A 23,392-nucleotide genomic window follows, 5' to 3' on the forward strand; every position below is an offset into this window, starting at 1 on the left:
AGACTGAGGAGGTGTACTTTGATAATTAGTAAAATTATTGGCAGAAATGCAGGTCTACCAGAGCAACTCTGATACGGGCGGTTTGTCTGTTCCAGTGATTGATCGCTTCTTGGTTCAGACTTAATAGATCAGGTCCAAATACCAGAAGGTAAAACTGAAATGAATGTACAAAGTTGCAGAGTTTAAACAGGGACTGAATTTCAAAGCAGGTTTTTGGTAGGTACAAAGGGGGGATCATTTTTGGTAGAAAAAAGAAAACCTGCAATAGAGAACAGGAAAGAAGACTGAGTATTTGGAAGGGAATTTAATAAAGTGTTGGCAATAATCCTTCATGAGGGAGATTAGAGTAAGTAACCTCTAAAGGTCTCTTCCAAGCAGTATTTTTGTGATTACACCTGACAGTTTAGAAATTTCTTGCTTCTGTTGAAGAGAAATTTAAGAAATATATATACAACAGCAAGGAAAAGTAAAACAGATTTTTATTGGTATTTTTCAGTACTGTTAAGCTTACATACCAAAACTTGTAGCTTACTGGCCTGACTGCAGTTGTGATGATTTAAAAAATTTGATGAATGAGTAAGTTGAGAAAAAGAGATACGGATGTTTTAGTACTAAAGAAATGTAATCTCTCTTTCTGATAAAATGAGAAATTATTTTATTTTTAAAAATATGTATTTCTTGAAGCAGTGGTTGCTGCTTGGTTTGAAAACCTAACATTATTATAGAAAATTACTGTTACTTCTTACGTATTTCACTTCCCCAAAATCTTAGCTTGGTGTATTAGGGACTTTTCTATCTTCTCTTGAAGAGCTGTTTAAAAAAGAACTTTTTTATGTTGTTTATACGGTTCTTAGGAACTCTTATATAGAATGTAGCTTTGAAGAACCTGCTGAATCTTGACAGAAAAAATGTTAGTTTTATTATATTAAGAGCATTATCAGAATTTTATGAGGAGCGTTGCCCTTGGTTGTATTTCCGTTAACACTTAAATGCTGCAGTTTGGTGGGCAGTGCACAGTCCTGCAGGCCACTCTTATGTGACTCACACATTCTACATTTGCAGTGGAACCTTTGCTATTCAACCTGAGTGTATGCAGCTGCTGTTTAGTTTAAGGCTGCAATTTTAAATGTCTTTGGAGTTCATCTTTTGTAAACTAAAAAATGGACAGTTTAGTGTAAATTTAGGTTATCATTTCAACGTGCTTAGGTAACAAGTGGGGAAAAGACAAACTGTGTAAGAGAGCCTTCAAATGTTTTAAATGCTGTGTAGTGCTCAAACTTACTGCTTAGAGAATAGGTTTAATCAGTTCCAGTTTCTATTTTTTCTTGACTTATGTGAAAGACTCTTATCTTAGAAGGGGAAATAAAAGGAGAGGTAGGAAACTGTAACAACTGCTAGTTGATTGCTTCAACTTAAGTAGGTGAATCAAAATGCCAATATAACAGGAAATAAAATTTTAAAATCTTCTATTTCTTCTTTGTTATAGGTTGTATATGAGCAAGAAGGAGTTTGCATTCATTCATCCTGCGGAAAAAACGATGATCAGGACAATTTAATATCAGGAGTATTACGTGTCATAGAAAAGGTATTGGTGTGATACAATTATGGAAACTTCTTATATTTGTTGGCCAAGCACAAAATGTATTTGGTAAATCTCAAATGTTCTCAAGTACTGGAACTCATTAATGAATGAACATTGCATAATGTTTGACACCGTCTGCATCATTTATATATATATATATACATATATCTATATATATATATATAAAAATGTAAGTTATACCTGAATCATACTGTGGGTGTATAGGGAGATGTGTACTTTATGTAGATTGATTGTTTTTATTGTAGGAAAATGAAGTAATAGTAGACTGGAGGCCACTGGATGATACTTTGGATACTTCTAATATCCTCTGTGCTGGAAAGGTATGTTTGTTAGTTGTGAGTGTTTTTCTTTCTGTTTCCATTTTGTGGTAACTTTGGGGTAGATGATCTCAAAACTGGAAGGAAAATCTATTTCCATGACTATCGGTATTAATAGCTATGTGTAGGAATCGCATTTGTGGACTACAGCCTGGTTCGGGTTACTGGGGTATATATTTAGGCGATTGTGCTTGGTTCATACATGAAATAGAAGGGAACTATCTCCTTGAATAGTAAAGACCAAATGAATGTAAAGCAAATCACAGTCACTGGTCCCTCTGCATCTATTATGCTGGGTTCTGGTGATTCATTCTTCAAAACAGAGAGGCACTGTTCTAATGCAAAGTAAAGAAAAAAGTCTGTGGAGGTTCCAAGAGCCAGTAATATTTAAGCAGTATTAAGAGAATGTGACTAAAGCAGAAAGATTAAAGTTTTACATTTAAATAGAGTTTTATGTTGGTAGAGTCTGTGAGAGAGGCTAGGATATTTTAGCACTAAATTTGAGTAAAACCTCTCAGTCTTTGTCATAAGTAAAATTTCCTGTGTTGAATTGTGTTGTTTCTTAGCTCAATTTTCATGTCTTGTGCTTTTTTAACGGTTACCTTTTTTGCTTAGGATTCCAGCTCTGTTGTAGAGTGGACTCCAGCTCCCAAAGAAAAACTTGCCCGAGGAGCAGACCGTCCAAATAGCTATGAAGCAGAATGGGACATGGTCACCACAGTCTCTTTTAAAAAGAAACCTCATTCAAATGGAGGTACTTCAAAAATAAACGGATTTTCATTTTTCTTTGTATTAACCTGTACCTGAAGAATTGTCTGCTATATACAGTATATGAGCGTAAAAAAACAAAAGCCCACAATGGCATACCTGTCTTCTGCTTCCAATCTCATTTCTTCTTTAAATTAGTAGAGAAGTGTATAGAAAGTAAATGTTAAATCTAACATCATGCTGTCAGGATCTTTAAATGATGCAGCAGTTTTATGTGCATTGTGCTCTTCTTAAATTCTTTCAAACAAATGGAATTTGAACGTGATGCTTTACTAGAAAGGAAAATGAAGAAGAAAAGTTGTTTACTCAAATGCATTTCAATATTGGAGCAGCAGGGGGAGATGGAATGTACAGATATATTGGTACTTGGGTCTCTTTATGTGAAAGCTTAGAAAACCTGTTTTTGTCTAGAGAAGGTACTTTGGCAAAATAATTTCATGGCTACATTATTCAGGTTACACTGTTGCAGTAGATGTGCTTAAAAAAAAATAAAAAATCTCCAGTCAGCTTTTCCCTCTGATTCTCTTAGTGTGTAACTGGAGACACTTGTTTCCCCCCCCGTCTGTGATGGTTTTAAATGGTGCTAGCTGTCATATATGTTGTCATATGTCATTTATGAGTTCAGGGTTTGGACTTAAGATTGTGAAAGTTTGGGGGTGAAGCACAGTCTTTGTTTACAGAATACTTTTTTGCATTTTTAAGAGGTAGAGTACAGTGAGCGTTAGTGACAGGGATGATACTCTTTGTCACTTTCTGCTTATTTCCAGTTACTGTAATTTGATCAGGGTAGGGTGGGATATGTGCCAGTCCTTGTAGGCACTCTGGCAATTTTGTGTCCCACGGTAGCGTAACCAATCCTTTAAGTTTTTAATGTATACAGTCTTGCACAGTATTCTTGCATAGAGTGTATATATACTTGCACAGTAAGAGGTGTGGGCGAAGCTTTTCAATTCCTTCTTCTGTGTCTTGACTGCAGCCTGACAAGACATGTACGTGGTGTGCAGTGCACAGCATACAGTACTGTAATGTATATTACATTTAGCTCTAGTGAGTACTACTACCAGGCAGAGGTGCTGATGGGATTCATCTTGCTGCTGCTATTTGATACAGCAGTTACATACTTACCTGTTGGATTGCTTTCTTAAACTGTTGACAGAGCTTTAGGGAAGCAGTCTGACGGAACTGCTTATTATTTTAAGTCCATAGAAGACAAGAAGGCACAATGAGAAATCATTGTAGTAGTTACAGTACATTTTATTATTAGAACTAATGCTGGATTTTGAGTTTTGTGGTTTTTTTTAGTTTGTTTTTAGAAACAGTGACAGATAAATCTTTGTAGTTGCTAATAATGGAAGTCAAACTAAAATCATGTGGTAATTTTGTTTTTAAGATGCTACAGCTCATGCAAACGGAGAAAGCAAGTGGTCGTTCCTGTTCAGTTTGGCAGATTTGAAATCAATCAAACAAAACAAAGAAGGCATGGGATGGTCTTATTTGGTGTTCTGTCTGAAGGATGATGTGAAGCTTCCAGCTCTTCACTTTCATCACGGAGATAGCAAACTCCTCATCAAATGCCTTGAAAATCATGTAGTGCTGAGTGAGTAAGTATCAGACAACTCTTAGTTCTGATTTAAAATATGGATTGTTTGTTTACTTTTTTAAAATTCTGCAGTGAGGTTCAGATTAATGCATCCTGATGTACTTTCATGTCCCTTTTCTATTAGTAGAATCAATTGTCAAGGTGACTAAACGTACACACTCAGAATGCGGGCTGAAGCTTTAAAACTTGGATCAATTTATAAACTAGCTCAGAATCTGCAGAAGTGTAGCTCCCTCTAGTGGATACAGAAGCTTCTCATGAACACTCAGATGATGTAAAGTTAAATCCTTCTTCATGAACCACTACGGTTAAATGGGATAACTTGTTTAAAATTTTGGATCTCCTACTATAAGTAAAATATCTGAGTATTGACATTGCTCTGTGAGTTAACTTAAAGTATTTTCAATGGAATCACTTTATATATAAATATTTTGCCTCAGAACTCAGTTCCCTTGTAATTTCTTGCTGTGGGGAATAGGTACTACATTTGATCTTTATTCTTCAAATCAGCTTTTTGAAGGTAAGCATAATTAGATCCTATCATGGTGTTAAATACCTGAGTTTTGTTATGTGTTTATATTGTATTACCTCCAGGCTTTTTACCTGGATAAAAGCTTTTTTAACAGACGTAGTGTAAACACAGAATAAAATAAAATGTACTGCTTTCATCTTATAGTCAGAAGTATAATTTAAAAAGGCAACAGGGTATCTAAGGGTAGGTAGAGCATGAAGAAACCATGATGTATTTCATCAGTATAACAGGTGTTGTGTTTTCAGATGTGGTTTTTTTAGCATCACTTGCAACAACATATTCTGATGAAAGATTTGAAGGCAGATAGTGAAGTGGCTTTGAGAATGCTTATGGAGAACTGTTCTCATGTTGGCAGCATTGAGAAGGTCAGAATTTTCTTCTACAAGTAGTTAAAGCTGAAGCCTTGGTAATATTGTTAGGTTGGAGTGCAAGCCAATGGGATATGAGTGTAGTGTAGTCACTGAGTTGATTTGCAAAAGACTTTGGCAGTATGGTGGTGATTGAATTTGGGATACTCTGAAGTTGTCAACTGCTTGGAGAAGGTGGCACAGTCAGTGAGATGAGCTGGTGAAATGGTACTGTTGGTAGCATTGTTGGTGGGCTTTTCAAGAGGGAAAGTTCATGAACACCAAAGCAGGAGGGCATTAAGGAGCCAAGGTAGAGGTAATTAAGAATATTCTCTATATAATTAGAGACTAGGAAATCCTGGATGGCAAATTTATTTACTTCCAGTTCTACAGAGTCATGTGGTACAAATAATTGTAATTCATATTGCTATGTAAAATTGGTGCTTCTTGGTGAGTCCCTGAATGGAAATGGAGCAGATAATGATTTTTGTTCCTGTTCAAAAGACTCTTTCACATGGTCTGTGGTGAGTGATTGGGCACTTCAACGTTCTTTTCTTTGATCCAGTAGATGTTTGATTCTTGCCCTTCATAGCCTCTTGCCAGGTAACGTGGATGTTCCTGCTGGGACAGTGCAAAGCAACATTTCTCCTCAGGCTGAGGAGAAAAGTGTAGAAAGAGAGGCTCTCATGTTGGTTCTTAAAAGAAGGCAGTGCGTAGAGCTTGTGCAGTCTGATCCAGCAGGTGTGCCCACTGGAGGGTTCAGGAGTGCTTACCAGATAGAGTTCCCTAGCCAGGGAAGACGGGGAAACTTGAGGGCATGTTCAGGCATTTGGCATGTGCTGAGCTCCGTAGTATAGCTGCCTGAAAAAGTACTGAGTGTTGCAGAATGGTACAGCAGATAGTTTGGAAACTTTAAATCAAAAAGCTGATGCAGCTATGGAAATTAAATTTGCATGAAGTCAAGCACTGAGTTGAACAGGAACTTCGAGTTTTAGTTTTCCTACTTAGATTCCTCTTTTCCAGTTAAGATCTGTTTTTGGCACCAAAGTCTTTTCTGTGGTCTAGTCACATATGATTCTTTTATGATTCTTTTCTTTTTTTTTTTTTTTTAAAAAAAAAAAGATTATGCCACAACTTGTGCAAGTGGCAAACTTTATTTTTTAAACGTTCCTGTCCTTTCCTAATAGTTACTTATGCTTTAATATATAGTGTATGTAAGCTAACAGTCTCTTTTAGGGAAAGATGCTTACTCAGTTTTCTGAATTGCATAGGGAAGTACATGGCAATGTAATTACTTGTTCTTCCAGCCTCTACATCTATCTAGATAGCAGGTACTGATGTTATGACAGAGCAGTCTCCTAAAATACCTTTCTATTACCTCAAAGCTTTTTGCATTTCTTTAACACCATTATAAAATGTCATGTCATTGCTGAAATTGGTATGTGTGAAGTAACTGAACCTGAACAAGATACTTGTAATCTCTTGCTTTAGAGATTTTTTTTTTTCCTAGTTTGGCTGCACCAGGGTAATATTGAGGAAAATGCCACACTGATGACCCTTTCTAAGCAGTAGTATTATGAATAAATGTTTATTGAAGTGTCTAGCTCACAGATATGTTTTGAACATTATCCAAGTAGCTGCCCATATTGAACAAGCTGTCCAGAGCAAATGTTTAATTAAAATGGAAATATTGTACAAAGTTTTTGTTCTTTTAGTTAGGAAAAGGCATAGTACATGACTCAGCCTGTGCCCCTGTGCTGCTTTTTTAGCACAAGCCAGTTGAGCTTCATTAACTGTTGCTGCTTCATATCTGTGACTGTGGTGTGTGGCTGTTCCAAAATGAGATCTCTTGTCGGATTTCATATCCGTCAGTGTTAACAGTGTCCTGTCATGTTGGAATTGAAGACAGATAAGGCTTATTAAAAAATTCTTATCATTGACTTTAATAACATGGCAGTTGATGCAGGTACTCATAAAAATAAAAGTATTTTTTTCTTTCTAAAACTACAAATAGTGGATTTAAACTTTGTGAGAGAACAACAGAAAAACATATTTTGTAAATGTAAGTCTGTTCAGTGGATTAGGATCAGATGGCAAAATGCTTAGTTTTCTCCAGCCTGGCTACTAACTCCAAGGCTTGTACGTCAGAGTGACTTCTGAACTGTTCTCTCTGCTGTAATATATTAAGCTGTAAACTGTGGTGATTCAGAAGCCGAATAATGAATTGATCAGGTGTCCATACCAGAGGAGTGAAGAGGATGTAGAGGGAATGAGAACAAAAAAAAAATGGATTAAAGAAAAAGGAGCAGCATAGTCCCAGCTACCTTTGCTATAGTTTTCATCTGACTGTGCAAGCCTGAAGTACAAGACTATAAAAAAGAAAAAAACAACCCCCAGAACAGTGAATTAAGTCAAATCAGTTGTGTTCATTTAGCATTTGGAGTCTGCACAAAAATATGTTTGTGTGGCTGTAATGAGGTGTTCCTGTTTCACAATACAGTGGCTGCGGTGTTGATAAACACTTACTGATATGAATTTTAAAAATACGTTGACAGTAGCTGTTGTAGTACTGTTGGTTAGAAATTTGTTGATGTGCTTTCGTACATTGAAAGGCAGTTTGGATTCCTTTATGTAATGTTTTACAGTATATCTTAATGTAAGATTTACTGATCAGTAGAAAGAATTTCTTAACTGCTTATGGTGACATGGGTTCTTTCCATTTGCCCAGTTACATTAGAGGTGTTTCAGTGTGTGTATTGGGGTTGACTGTCTCTCACTCAATTTCCTTTCCTGTGTCACCTCTCTTTGTCCACTATCAAGCGTAGAAAATACTTGCTCTGAAAAATAACTTTTACAACTCACATGTAATTTCTCAGTACAGCATTGTAATATTTTGAAAACCTAAAGAATGTAATTGAGAATGAGTATGACTAATCTTATGGAACATGAAAGTCCTGTTGTATATGTTAGCATATGGACTTTTGCCAAGAATGATCTTGTATCAAGCCTGTTTTCCTCGCACAAAACATGAAATGTGACTTCCAAAACCTTTAAAAGTTCTAAAACATTTTCAGGAAAAACTGGTGGTACTTACAGAAACACCATGCTTTGATTTTCTCGCAGATCTCCGCAGGATAAACGAATTCTTCTTGTGAATTCTCAGAACAAGTCTCTGTCTCAGTCTTTTGAAAATCTCCTTGATGAACCATCATATGGCTTACTGCAAGTACGCGTTGTTTGACTTTTTTTTTTTTATTCTGAACCATTTATTGAAAGAAAAAAGCCAACCTTTCTGTATCATAAATATCCCCTGAATCATTGCCATTCTGGAACCGTTGATAGTATCCTAAAACAAATGTTTGCTATAGAAAGTACGCTTAATTGTAAGTTTAGTATGCTACTCCTTTCTTTACCTCTCTGTGGACTATTTCAAACCTATTCAAGTTAATTTTGCCTGTGTACATTTAGGTACAAATAGTTTTAGAAATCGAAAGAAGGAAAAAATGTAGGTGTTATCAAAATGTATCAACTAGGATTTCCTAAGCTTTCCTTGACCAAATATTCTTTTTCTGTTTTCTAACAGTTTTGAAGGGATACTGGAAATACACCAGCAAAAAGCACAGTATTGCTTAAGAGGTTTTTAATCTTAAAACTGGTTGTCATTAGGTGGAGTTTGTGGCCTTATGAAAGTTAGCAGCAAAATTTCTAGTGATTGAATGAGGCCAGAGTTCTGCCCCACTGGTTCATTTAATTAAAAAAAATCTTCATAAGTGAATTGCATTAGTTTCTCAACTTACTTATCAGAAAAAAGTTTTGCGTGATACTGCTAGCAGAGTATGTGGTGTTTCAAGATGCTTTTCCTCTGCAGGTAGAGAAGGTAGGCAGATGGAAGATGTTTTGTGGCGTTAATCACAGGAAAGTAAACACTAAATCTGATCTTATACATACATCAGCATACTGCTATCCAACCTTTCAAATCAATCAGTAGTATTGTCTTAATACTTACGATCTCATACTTCTTTTTATTGTATAATGAATGTACTGTATGAAAGTACTTATACATGAGACTTCAATAGCTTTGAGACTTACTATAGATGTTAATACTTTCTGTCTACGTTGAGTACAAGAATTCCAAATAATCTGAGTTTTTTCATATTTTGCTTGTTTTCCTTATTATAACACAGAAATGGAAGAAAGATCCATACACAGTAACAATGGGAAGATTTTCCAAAGTCACAAACTATATTTTTGACAGTTTCCGATTAAGTGACCCTTCAACTCAACGGCGACCACCCTCAGAAATGGCAGACTTTCTCAATGATGCTATTCCAGGGCTAAAGATAAATCAGCAGGAAGAACCAGGATTTGAAGTCATTACACGAGTGAGTGTGTAAACGAATATGATACAGATACGTTGGATTTTACGTTTAAAGGAACTGTAGGACTTGAAGCTTGATGAGTTGTAGTGTTTGTTTGGCAGCTGTGGCATGTTCTGCCCTGCCATTTGCTGATGAGATTAGGATCAGCAGCCACTTCTTGAATATCAGTTTTATCCCTGCAAGTACAAGTTTTGTTTAAAAAGAAAATTGTCACAGCTGAAACAGGGAAAATCCTGATTATCCTTATCTTGTAGAATAACTGCCCTACAAACCGAGCTGTCTCGCTTCATGCTTAATGTTCCCTCTGCGGTCAGATAGAGAGCAGTATTAAGTAAAACTGGGGTATGCAAGCTAATACCTAACTTTCATGGCTGATCACTTTAACTTTTCAATTTGTTTTAAGAGATCTAAGATGGTTTAAAAACATTAAAAATGAAATATTTAATTGGATGATTAATGTCTGTGGTGTATAAATGTACAGATTGATGTATCACTTGAACCAAAACTAGAATGAACTTGTAATTGTGTCATGAATCGCTTTTGTGGGCTCCTGTTGTTGTCTTCTACAGATCAGTGGAAAAGCTGTATTTTTAAATGCTTGTGATTACTATTCAAGCAGCTCATGTTTCTAGTGTTTCACTGTTTTGTCAGTTTTTCCTTGAGCTCAAAATAGTGTTAATGGCTTGCCAGTAACAGTATGAACTACGTATGAACTACATATTAAAAACAATACTGACCTGTTTGTGTTAATCTGGCTAATGCCTTTGACTTCTCAAAGTCAAAAACTTTGAAAATGTGAAAAACAAATTGGTTTGGTGGTTACTATCATTGAAATGATTCTAGGAAATAAGGTTCAGCTGTCTGCTGAGTTCTTTGGTGCTTCAACATGCAACTTGGAGTGAGACTAAGAGCTGAACTATGGAACTTTAGGCATTAGGAGTTCTGAAACAATTTTGTTTTTAAGGGATAGTGTACTTCATTTGATCTTAGAGCCACACTGTTTGGACTGTGTGGGCATAACATCTGCAAACCTGAGTTTGTTCTCTCTTAAGAGAACGTGCTTTTGAAGGGAAGCTCCCTGTTGACCTTGTTTGCTGTGCTGCACATACCTAATGCAATTCTGGTTGCTTAGAGGCATTCAGTCCATGGGACTAGGCTGAAGTCAGTTCAGAGGTGTCTGGGGATGGTGGAAGGCTATTTAAAACACACAACCTCCTCCAAAATCTGCAATAGTAGCATAGATAGCCAGGTTCTTAGCGCAAAGTGTCTTGTTCTTTCTGCCTGTATCGGTCCACGCTACTTGCTAATGTAGACTTACTAACTGTAAGGATCTATGGCTAATTTGAATATGCACATGGAAAAACATAGTTGAACTAAACATAAGGAACTGGCAAGCTTGTAGTATTTGTGTGCTTGTTCAAAAATACCGAAGCATTTCATTGGGATTCATATAACACCTTTGTGTTTGTTTCAGATTGATCTAGGAAAACAACCTGAAGTTAGTAGAAGAGAGCCTGTGTCAACCGAAGAATGGGCTAAGAATATGGATTCCGAAGGAAGAATTTTAAATGTTGACTACATAAAGCAATCAATATTCAAAGGGGTAACTTGTTTTTCTAAAGTCGGCAAGACCTGTGGCTGGCTTCTGGCCCCTTTTTTCTCCATTCCAAACCATGGTTATACTGTATTCTTTATATATGTAATGTTTTATATGCAGGACTTCAGGCACAAGCCAGGCGGTATTGTTGGAGAGACTTTATAAAAAACGATTTAATGTTAATTGAATACCTCTTGAGTCTTGCTACCAGACATTGTGCTGTAGAAGTAGAGAGATCTTACGGTGGATGGCTAAAGGGTGTGAGCTGGAAAGACAGAGGCCTGAGTGATTGAGGGGAGAAATCAAAGTGCCTTTCAGAAAAACACTGCAATGTTAGGCTATCTCTTTTATTCTTTTCTTCTTAAGGGTGTTTTCTTTTTCCAACAAAAGCTTCTTTCTTTGCTGAGCAGTTTACCTGGATTTTTCCTTCAGTACTCATCATCTGCTGATATTTATTATTGAACTGCAACATGAATGTGAATTCAGTCTCAGCAGCACAATTTTAAAAAAAATTTAACTATACTGTAGCTATTCTACCCTATATACTTGTTTTTTTTTTTAAACAGAAGTGTTTTTTTAAAGGGAATCCAGCTGCCTTAATCATGCGTTCTTTGTGCACCTGTCAGTGCATGTGTATAAGCATGCCGTCTCCTGTTCTGGGAGTTTAAGCAGGGATAGAGAATAATAACATTGAAATTACAGACTTTTTCTTAAAAATACATATTAAGGAATGTACTGTGAAGAGGGAAAAGCAAAACTGAGGCCCTTTACAGCTTGTTTGACTGTTCTTTCATATACTTTTGCCCTGAGGCATCCAGTTGAGGACCCTTCATGACGATTCCTATAAACTTTTTTTCCCAGCAGCTGAAGTTTCCCTGTCCTCTCTGTTGTCCGTTGCCAGAGGAGTGAGTGCCCAGTGTTATTCGTGACTCTGGAACCAATGTAACTTCCAATACGTTAAATGCAGATTCTCTTATAAGAGCATGATTCTCCTAAATTGTTTGCATGTTACTGGAAAAGTTCCAGTTACTGCTTGGCTAGAGCACCAAATTTCAGTGGCTGATGATATTTGCAGCAATATCTGCCTTGCCTCAACTTAATGGTAAGTGAAGAAATACAGTGAGGCATCAAGCATTGTGTCCCCAGCATGCAGACTAGCCTTGGACTGGTAAATTCTGGAGTGTTCTAGCAGAAATGCTTTATTCTTGTGACTGTACTGCAGGAGTTGGAAGAATCTCTTTTGATAAGTGGTATAGGATTCAGCTACTGCATTTTTATCATATAGAAATGAATTTTACTTAGATTTCTGGAAAATAGTGTCCTTGAGTAGACAGTGGTATTTTTGATTGGATGGAAGGTTCATCTGCATGTTGGCCATATCTTGTTAGATGTAACTATTTGTTTAAAAAAAGTAAAATTAAATAAAAGGCTAGTACTCAAGAGCAGTTTGTGGAGAGAGCAAAAGTTTGGCAGTTACACAGCATCATGTTTAAATATATAAATTTTAAAGGTACTTTTTTTTTTTTAACTTCGTAGTATCTGTGATGCCCTTAAGGTTTTTATTCCAAGCAGTGAAGCAAAAATATATAAAGAAACACCTTTTGTAAAGTTTGCTTTATGTTCTAAGGATAAATCGAGTGCTTCTGTGGTTTGTGGGACATGTTAAACTGGTTTTCATTCCAGTTTTTTTACTAGTCTAAGTTGTATTGCTTCTTAATCATGTTCTCTCCCTCTTTTTCCTGCAACTGTGTTACGTAGTTAGCAGATAAGATTTGACTACAATGTAGAAAGAGAAAACAGATTTTTTTTAATGTTGCTACTTCGAGAAGCATTGTATTCATATAGAAGCATTTCCTCCCAAAATTGAAATGGTCTTTTTGTTAATGTTTCATATCTATTTTTTCCTAGGGACTCTGCCATACTTTAAGAAAAGAGGCATGGAAATTTCTTCTGGGATATTTTCCTTGGAATAGCACTAAAGAAGAGAGAGCAAATTTGCAAAAGAGGAAAACGTGAGTACGGTTTTATTAAGTTACAAAATACATGAAAAATTTCTTTTAAAACACATCTTTAGAGACAGCTTTTAAAGTTCGTTCAATACAGTGAAGTGTTTGATAGACCTTAAAAAGATTGTTCTATTAAAGGAAAGTAAAAATGTTACATAAACAGATTGCTCATAGCCTGTTCGGTCCAAATAACAAGTGGAATGAACGCTTAAATTAAAAAAAAAAAAAAAAAAAAAGAGTAATGATTGAGCATGTTTTGGTTTCAAAATGATCTTTCTTCTTCAGGGATGAATATTTCAGGATGAAACTGCAGTGGAAATCTGTCAGTGAGGAACAGGAAAAACGAAATTCAAGATTAAGAGACTACCGGAGTCTTATAGGTAAATTTAGTTTCAGAAACATCTAATTATGAATTCTCAAACACGTACAATTCAACATGAAATTGAAGAAATATAATCTTGAGTAACGTGCATGAAGAAACGCTAAAAAATAACATGCTGCTATTCTCAAAGGTGTCTTAAATTCTGTTATACGCTCAACATTAAAACTTCTTTAACCGGTGTAATTCAGAGCTTTACACCTTAGTATTACAGAAAGGTTGGACTTTTTTACTTCCTTAATAGCAAAATGCTTTTTACTTCATGTTGTTACATAATTTAATTCTACTTGAAATTTTCATTAAATTAATGGTGATGTAACAAGGATTTTCTATGCTTCTTTATATTTTAAAATTTCTGACAGGGATTTGTACATAAGCATTCTGACTTTTTTTCAGGTACTTTATTAAATTTCACAAAGTTCTGCTGACTGTATTAGCAGTTTGTATCCTTAGTCCTTTTTGGTGGTAATGAGATGAGTGATTTGGTGGTACCAATACTTAAGACTACTAAACGTATAAATAACTGTTTCTGGATATAGGGTAAGATTTTTATGATAACTCTGAATTATCAACTAAACTTACTCAGCAAATTATTCAACAGACAATCTAGAGGTTGAGAAGGGTCTTAGATTAGTAAACTGCCTTATTAGAGTCTGTGTGCTTGTATGTGTTAACAGGAGATAACTTTTGGAGTTCAAAAAAGGCTGAAGTTCTGTTGCAATTGAAGGAGTTCTGTTCCAAGAATTTGAAACGTAAAAGAGAATAGGCTTTCGTAAACTAAATCCAACCCTACAGAATAGTCCCTTTCTTTCAAGTGCGCTCAATTTTGCTTGTTTCAATACATTAGTTTTGAATTTCAAATTATTAAAGAATATACTGTGTGTTTGGTATGTTTGAAGCATGAGAACTGTCTGATGAAACAGGTGGTTTCACCTCAATATGGGTTATAGGAACTTGTTAAAAAATATAATGTGCTGTAGTGAACTATAACAGTGTCTTTTTGCTGATGTTGTTGTAACTTCCCTACTGTGCCTTATGCTGAATATCATAAGTATTCATAAATAACATTGCATCTATAACTTACATAAAATTGTTCTTAATCCCTGTAAGTAAAGAACATGTCCTCTGAATCATAATCAGTAATTATTCCATTAACAAGTTTAACTTTTTTTTTTTAAAGAAAGGGTTTCAAATCCATTTACAAGTGAATCTTTTCATTCAAGACAGGAAGGATTATTTTACTTTATTTCAAAATGACATTCAGTGATGTAGTTGTTGTCTTACAGTATTCAAACCTTTGCAACATTGTTTGACAAAAAAATCACTTAAACTATCCTGAATTCATTAGATGCTGGCTTTGTAGAACATGTTTTGAAAATGTTTTTAACTCTGAACTGTTTTTAGAGAAAGATGTAAACAGGACAGATAGAACAAACAAATTCTATGAAGGTGAAGATAATCCAGGATTGATTTTACTTCATGATATTTTGATGACCTATTGCATGTATGACTTTGACTTAGGTAAGTTGCATTCCTCTGAACTTAGTCTTTTTAGATTCTGATTTACAGCTTTAATTGTGTTAAGGACAGTTAATACAATTCAACTTGTTTTAATTACAATACTTTCTTCAAATGTCAATGTTTATATTTTAATAATGTAAATAACTTTGTTTCCTGTCTGCTGCTTCTTCCTCTCTTCTATTTAATATCACAGCCATCTGAATTCAGCTGAGTTGGGGTTAGGACTTAAGTGGCAGTCTGCCTTCACAGTAGCTTTACTGTTGTTTTCGTAGAGTTGAAGCAAGTTTGCTTTTCAGAGTTTTATCTGGGGTTGGATATTTGGAGTTTGAGCATTATATACATTTTTAAGACTGATACACTAATTACGATTATAAACCAGCTGCCACTGCTGTATTTAAAGCTCAGCATGCTTAACCAGCTATTTGTAAACATGAGTGTTGTTATGAATACTCCAAAAGCTGATTCTCGAGGAGTACACTTAGCACTCTGTCAAAAACTATGATATAGGGTATGCATCTGTTGCGGAAGGAAGAGTTCATAACTTCTTCCTTTAATTACAGTATAGCTGAGATGTCTGTCTTGACTTTTTTTACTTGTCTTGGGAGGGAAAAGAGATTTCTAGCTGGTTCCCCTTCCTTCACCCCTGGCATGACATTGGGCTGTTCTGTACTTGCAGGTGGGCTGGTATTCTGTTTCAGAAAAGTGTTGGGATTCTAAAAGTCTGCTTTGACAGATTTTGAATGCACAAAGTAGGAACTAATCTTTAATTGCTAATAAACTTGCTGCAGAGAGTAGTACTTGCCAGATTTTGTCCCTTCTGTCAAGTCTGTAAAGACACTTGATCTTTTGGCTTGAAAAAGGGAAAATTAGAAAAGACTCTGTCTAAAAGTACAGCTCTTCCCTGTCTTCCCACATTTCTATCTGCATTAGCATGCAGTGACATATATCTTAGTGAAATAAAGGCTTGTTCACCACCTACACAGTGGTGGAAAAATTATTTAGATGGCTTAAAATTATGCAGGGGAGAAGTCTTATGTTTTATAAACAAACAAGAGTAATGGAAATGCGGTACCTTTGACACCACTCACTGTCCAGGGTTTATAAGCTACTCAATTGTTGATACAATGCTGTTGATACAACCTATTGATACAACATTTTTCCGAATGAATTCCTCAAGTCAAATATTAATAAAACTGTTTTTGATCGTTAAGGGACTTAAGCTGTCTTGAACAGCATTTTCTCTGGATTTATTTTAATTGGCTTGTAGTATTAAATTCAGGGAGCAGAACTTTTCTTTTGACCTTTTTGAATTATTTATCTGTTTTCCGTTCCTTTCTCTGTTTTTCCTTCTCACACCTGCTCCTATTTTCACATTCATTGACTCCAGTTCTCTTTGGTTACTCAGTTATAATTGCATTGTGAAGAAGTGCAAACAGCCAAGCTTGAGTCTAAGTGAGAAATGTAATGTTGTGTTAAACCAACCACTGATGATAGACATGCACATCAATTATTTTCTCCCTTGCTTAGAAAAGTCTCCAGCAGCAGTGGGGCAGTAGATAAGTTGACTATAGCAGCAGTTGTAAGGTAGCTGAGAGGGTGAGAAGGAAGGGGAAACAACGAGCCCTAAAAATCCTTTTCTTCTACTCTTCTTAAGTGTGCTGTTAAGTACAATTATAGTGTCTGTACAAACCTGAAATGCAAAACTTGTTTTGCTTGGTTATTCAACACACTTGAAAAAAATTAACTGTTTAACTGTTGAATTTAACTAAATTCCTATCTGCCTTTTTTGTCTCCATCGAGGTTATGTCCAGGGAATGAGCGACTTGCTTTCACCTGTCTTGTATGTTATAGAGAATGAAGTAGATGCCTTTTGGTGCTTTGTGTCGTACATGGATCAAATGGTAAAAATAAGTTGTTTTTTTTTGGCTTGCATAAAACAAAAAAGGAAACCTAAAGCTTCAGATAGCATTTGGGCTTAATTTTTTTAAAAAAATGAAGTTTATAAAACAAAATACTTTTAAAACAAAGATCATCTTAAGTTTGAAGCCAACTTTTTTGATTGTTGACAGAAATTACAGTGGGTTGATGGTATTCTTACTACACAATACAGATGAATTTAGCTAGTACTCAAAAAAAATTCCGAGGTAACTCAGAGCCAGAGTGCCCAAATTCATATCAATCAGGAGTCCTCCAGAAGGATTTTGTACAGGGTAATGGTTCTCTGTCAGAACTGCCTTTTGGTACTTGTTAAATGGAATTTAGACTTCCCAGAAACAGAAGCTTTTCTGAATTGTGCCTGTGGTGAAACAGTATGTGGTACAGCACATAAAAACTGGTACAGCAATAAAAGAAAAGTTTTTTTTGTTTGAGTACAGTGATGCTGCAGTACAGAGTGTGGGCTTATTTAAAATATCATTTATTATATACCAAAGTAAACAATGTTGTTAGAGAAACACAGTTCACTGCTTTACTCAAACCTTTCAGTAAAAGGCAGACATTTCATTAAATACAAGTGCAATCTTTTAAGTGCTCCACACATGAAATACGTAAAGGGTGAGATCCACTTGCTATGATAAATTTTTTTTTGTTATAATTAAACATATCTGCAAATTTTAATCATCATTATTTGATTGATATAAATGACACTGCTAATATTTTATTTAATCCAGCATCAGAATTTTGAAGAACAGATGCAGGGTATGAAGACACAACTAATTCAGCTGAGCACTTTGCTTCGTTTACTAGACAATGGATTTTGCAGTTATTTAGGTAGGTGTGTTATTCATGCACAATAACTAAAAGAACTTACTGCATTCTGTGTGCACTGATATCCTGATCAGTCTTTAAACATATTTCCAATAATAATATTAAATGTACACAGGACTTATTTACTGGACTTCTAAATTAGAGACACCTATGAGATTTTCATAATTTTTCCGTGAGTGTTGAGAAAATGTTATCTTCTTACTGAATTAAAAAATACGCCATCCTCCACCAAGCATCATTGATTTTGAAGAGGGACTACCATACTAAAGATCAGCTGTATGATTGTGCACCTGTAAATGTGTGTGTGTGTATATATATATATATTTTTTTTCCCCCCTCTGTCTTAACCAAATCTGGTATTTTTGACATGTAACACTCTTATTCCTAGAATCTCAAGACTCAGGCTACCTTTATTTTTGCTTCCGATGGCTTCTCATCAGATTTAAAAGAGAATTTAGCTTTCAAGATATTCTTCGACTCTGGGAGGTAAGCAGGTATTTCATCACACAAACTCCATCAGTTTTTGGATTTCTGTAAAGTACCCTTCAGTAGAAAAGCATGGATCATTCTACAAAGTAATTAATAGGCTCATAGAAGAAAAAAAAAATCTGCATCAGTGTAATAAAGAGAGAACATTAGCATATGTTATGTCTTTTTAGCCGAAACAACAACTTGGGAGTTTAAGGAAAAAATCCTTCTAAGATGTGATGGGGACAAGTCAGCTTTTTCGTAAGGTTTGGATAGGATCTCTCAGATGAGGCTCATAAGTGAGAGGAGTTACTGGAGAATGTCAGCTTACTTTTTTTTGTGGAAAACAGAAGAAATAGCACTTGTGTCTCTGATTATTAGTTACTCATCTTTCTGATACTCGGCTTGATATTGGTGTTGCTTTATAGATTATGAGGAATGAAGCTGTGGCAGGTAGTTTTTGTGCTTGCCAAAGCCATAACCAAATCTTCTGACATTATCCTCTTTAACTTTGATGATGAGGCTTCATGATGCCAAGTAACATACTATAAAGGATATCAAAATGTGGAAGTTCTGATAATTCCAGGTTAATGAGATTTTTTTTTTTTTTACTGAAGTGATCTTGGGTTCAGATAGCAAAATTAAGATGAACAAACTTCTTTGAGCACTGTTTAATTCTTTGTTCCAGGAAGAAACTCTAACAACAGTACAGCTCTATTGTCCAAGATGCATTTAACAAGAGCACAGTATACACACACTTGGGAGTTTTCCACGTAAACATTCAGATGAATGGGAGCAGCCTGGAAATGAGTATTTTCTAGGACATAACATCACATAGAGTTGTGCTGGGGAGCAGAAGGGTTATGAAAAGAACAGGACCGAGATGCATAAGATTTCTCCTATAAAGAAAACTAATGTTGTTTATGGTATAATGAAATATAATGTCGGTGCTTCATTCATTTTTTCCACTTAAAGAGGAGGACCAGTATATAAAACTGTCTAAAGGAAATCATTTAGAAGTTCAGTGCCTTATATCAAAACAAGGAATGGAGAAGATTCTTCACAAGGCTGGCGATGAGATGTTCACCCTAGAGATGGGGTATATCAGTCTTTATCACGCTGACCAGCGGCTAGAACCTTACACTCTCTAAGCAAGAGTTGTAATCATCAGATTGGGGTAGAAAATGTAGGTGGTTATATCATCACTGCATGGGGCAGCAGGGTGTGCTAGGCAGTGCATGCACTAGAGGGGCGACATTCTACCTTGTGTGGTTAAGTTGGGCTGCACAGCATGACTGCAGAGTCATGTGCAGTGCTATGAGCAACATTATATACTCAGCATTTTTTACAGAAATATGAATGCAAGTTAAGTTGTTCCGCTGCTCTGTCTGGGTGGGATTATGTACAGTGTTTTAGTAGTCTCTCCCAAATTCAGCCCAGATAGCATACTGACCAGCTGCTGAGATGTCCTAAAATTGAGAGCAGCTCAGTCCTTCCTTCACACTGGATACCCTCGACATACAATATTACCTGGTAATTCCAGCCAGCCCTTTGATCTTTTTCCCTTCCACAAGCGAACTGCCTCATTCTCAAGATGGCACAGGAAGACTGGGTAGAAAAGGAAGAATTAGGCATTTAGTGATTCAAACTTGCAGTTGTCACTAATTGGCTAAAAGAAAAGTTTTAAATATTTCTAGAAATACTTAGATGCCATCAAAAATAGCTTGTTCTTAAACAACTAGGCTTTAGGGCTTATTGAAGCTTCATTAAAATATTATTTTCTAACATTTACCCTTCTTCTCAGAGGAAGAACATAAGCATTTCAAAAGTTTTTCTCATATTTTAACAGGTCATGTGGACAGAATTGCCTTGCCAGAATTTTCATCTTCTTCTCTGTTGTGCTATCTTAGAATCTGAAAAACAGCAAATAATGGACAAGCACTATGGCTTTAATGAAATATTAAAGGTATTAAGTTCTTATGCATTATTTTAAATATTAATTAACTTTCTGGAGTGAATACAGTATGTTTGCATTCATGTTTAGGGGGAATAGGTGTAGGGAAGGTACATACTATCTTCAGAAGTGTTAAATTTGAATATATGTTTTTCATAATTTCAAAAAGGCTTATTGGATGCCTGTGGATTGTAGTAAGATCATTAACAGATGGTTCTCTTGCTTAGACTGCTGCTTAGTATGTTTATTCTTAATATTTGCTTTGTCTTCTATAGTCTTATTTGATAAATGTCTGAAAAAGTGAGCTGGGGTTAACTGGAAAGGCTGGGTAGTTTGTCACATTTGAAAATACCATGGATTCTCCTGAAAGGTCTCAGATAGTGATGAAACCTAGCTGTTAAACGCATCTTTCAGTACCTATTTTGTTAATGCAAATAGAGTATGTTTAGCGCTTCACAGCTTAAGGGGAAAGCCTGTGATACTTATTAGCAGTGCAGCACAGTATTACTATATTTTACAATACAGCATATTTCACACAGCTTGTTACACTTACTGTTATTTGTGAATGTATTTTCAGCATATCAATGAGCTGTCCATGAAAATTGATGTGGAATATATACTCTGCAAAGCAGAAGCAATTTCTATGCAGATGATGAATTGCAAGGTAACGATATTTTGAATCTATCTGTGAGCATTTCTAGACAGTGAAAGTAGTAGTTGGCTCTAATTGTATATGTATGACTTGTGAAACAACTAAAAGTTTGGGTATGATAAAGGGTGTGCTATATCTATACGGCACCTACGTTCCAAAAGTCTATAAGCAAGATTAATGTTACAGGGAAATACTCTTCACGGCGGGGGGGAGAAGCTGAATTGTGCCTTTTGATTGTAATTTCTTAACTCTTACTAGGTAACCTTAGTACAAGTAATTTGATATTTGGTGTGCTCAGAAAAGATGAGGTGAAAGATCCATTGCACTGAATGCATACCAAATGTATTTGACAGCAACTAATGGTTCACTTGATTTAAAAAAATATAATTTCAATAATATGAAGTGTAATTATAATAGTTATGTGGAGTTTTATTTTTGTGATGAAGATGATAATCAGTAAATGATTACTGAGCCTTTTACTGTCTTTTTGAAAAGCAGATGCAGAAAACAGTCTCTTTAATGGAAATAATGCTGGGAGAGATGTTTGCAGTACAGCCAAATTCAGATGAATGATTACTTATTTTGGGGAGGGGGGAATTTGTAAATTTTATTTTTAAATTTAATTAGTGTTGGGCTGTTTTTCCTTCTCTTTTACAGGAATTGCCTCAAGCAGTTAGTGAGATCCTGGGCATAGAAAGCAGTTCCGTAACACCAGATTCAGATACTGGAGAGGATGAAAGTGCAACAGTGCTGAGCTGTCCTACGTCGTTGTATCAGAGTATCTCAACACCTGTAACTGCTGCCAATGGAACAAGAGAAAGCACTCAACAGATGTCTGAGACGCAGAGCTTGACACCTGCATAATTACAGTTGATTAAATTGAAGAAAGACTTTACTGAGCACGTTTTTTCCAAGCACTTGAGAGATGGATATTTAAATTTGGTGTTGATTAAGCTTTAAGGTTGGAAAGAAAATCTGTACTGTAATGCTCTTGCATTAAAGCTTTACGACATGACTCAACTATTTTTGTAGTTTATTCTACCAAAATAGCCTTTTGTTTTCAATAACATTCCTTAATATTTTTGTAGCCAAGTGCATTTTCTTTTTGCTGGTGAACTGGAAATGAATGGTGATTAAGAAAGAATTTGGAAAGTACATATTTGCTGAGCTTTCACACATTGATCTAAGATGGTGTGAGTTCTTTGATTTGAGCAGATTCACAATAGACCAGCTGAAGCTGCTGTAAAAAAATTTCAAGCTGAAGAGATGCTGATATGTTAAAGATCATTTTGTAAATGAATGGGTTTTCCTTATCTCAAATGTTTACAAAAATATTTGTAAGTATTTGTTGCTGGTTGAATGTAGATTTGAAATGGACATTTTTACATACAGTTTAATGTCCAAATACTGAATTTTGTGTATCTGGGAGTGGATGAACAGTATATTTTTACATTAACATATCTTCACTTTATATATGCATATATATATATATTTACACACATACACTATATACACAGATGTTTGTGAATACTAGAAGGATAGTCATATTTTCAATATCTGAATAAGCTTGACTGTTCATTCATATGAATCAGTTTGACCAAATTAATGCGCAGCTCAAACTTGGGCTCTTTTTCAAAACTATTTTCTAACTGAAGGAAACTCTCATGTGAATACATTCAGTCTTACACTTGAGGTCATTTTGCAAATAATTTCTTGCAAATTTACTAATGTTTATCTTTGCTAATATATTAACGGATCAATTAACTACTTACACTTTTTATGCCAAGATTATTTGGAGAATTAATAAGCAGGTTATTAAAAAAAGTAATCACAATTAACGTTAATGCATTTTTTGTATATGCAAAAGGCAGTGTGAGTTTATTCCATGCCACAATGATGTCCGTTGACGTTATGTGAAATTTAACATAACTGATTCAGTGTATTCATTATGTGGTAACTACTGTACATATATAAAATAAAAATCAAAGCTGATTTAGTGTTTTTAATTAAATCATATTTAGAGAAAAAATCTAGTTGTCTCGTTGTTGATCTAATCATGAGATAGAGGGGACAGCTAGCAACCATTAGTCCATCGGTATATATTTTATGTGTAATGAAAAGCAGGGGGAATATCTGTTTCTTGCGGAGTGAAGCATGCCTGTCATCTCTGGACTGTTGATGCTGGATACGGAGGAGCTTTCTTTTCTTTTGGAGCAGTTTGCTATTGCAAATGGTATTTGTAACACGTAAAGCCAAATACAAGCAATACGAAAAGGCTTTAATAGATAAATCAAGTTTCTACAACAATTTGAGACCTGATCAAACTTCTCACACCAGTTGTGAACAGGCACTGAAGAGCCGAATCAGTATAGGCTTTGTTTTTAATATCGTCAATGCGCTATCTCTCATCAGCTAATAAGAAAATCTTACGCGTTGAAAGTCAAGGATTCACCACAGCTCAGCATATCTATAGCCTTTCATTTCCTGCTCAGGAAATTACTGT

The 23,392-nt window shown here is 35.4% G+C and overlaps 1 protein-coding gene across 2 annotated transcripts in view; it reads left to right on the forward strand.

Moving 5' to 3' along the window:
• TBC1D15 (TBC1 domain family member 15) overlaps positions 1-22,918 on the forward strand; it is a 33,081-nt gene extending 10,163 nt beyond the window's left edge. Inside the window, exons 2-17 of one of the 2 annotated variants that reach the window (XM_080583053.1) lie at positions 1,487-1,585; positions 1,849-1,923; positions 2,536-2,674; positions 4,079-4,289; positions 8,291-8,393; positions 9,352-9,549; positions 11,021-11,149; positions 13,052-13,155; positions 13,435-13,529; positions 14,933-15,049; positions 16,850-16,950; positions 17,719-17,818; positions 18,204-18,301; positions 20,133-20,249; positions 20,815-20,901; positions 21,547-22,918. In XM_080583053.1, the coding sequence (XP_080439179.1) occupies positions 1,487-1,585; positions 1,849-1,923; positions 2,536-2,674; positions 4,079-4,289; positions 8,291-8,393; positions 9,352-9,549; positions 11,021-11,149; positions 13,052-13,155; positions 13,435-13,529; positions 14,933-15,049; positions 16,850-16,950; positions 17,719-17,818; positions 18,204-18,301; positions 20,133-20,249; positions 20,815-20,901; positions 21,547-21,753 (1,980 nt within the window). In that variant the 3' untranslated portion in view covers positions 21,754-22,918. Of the gene's footprint in view, positions 1-1,486; positions 1,586-1,848; positions 1,924-2,535; positions 2,675-4,078; positions 4,290-8,290; positions 8,403-9,351; positions 9,550-11,020; positions 11,150-13,051; positions 13,156-13,434; positions 13,530-14,932; positions 15,050-16,849; positions 16,951-17,718; positions 17,819-18,203; positions 18,302-20,132; positions 20,250-20,814; positions 20,902-21,546 lie in introns of both variants that reach the window. The other variant, XM_080583052.1, reaches the window with a different exon arrangement.
• The last annotated feature ends 474 nt before the right edge of the window (positions 22,919-23,392 follow it).

This window comes from Anser brachyrhynchus (genome assembly GCF_964034855.1).
Source record: "Anser brachyrhynchus genome assembly, chromosome: 1".
NCBI classification, from domain to species: Eukaryota; Metazoa; Chordata; class Aves; order Anseriformes; family Anatidae; genus Anser; species Anser brachyrhynchus.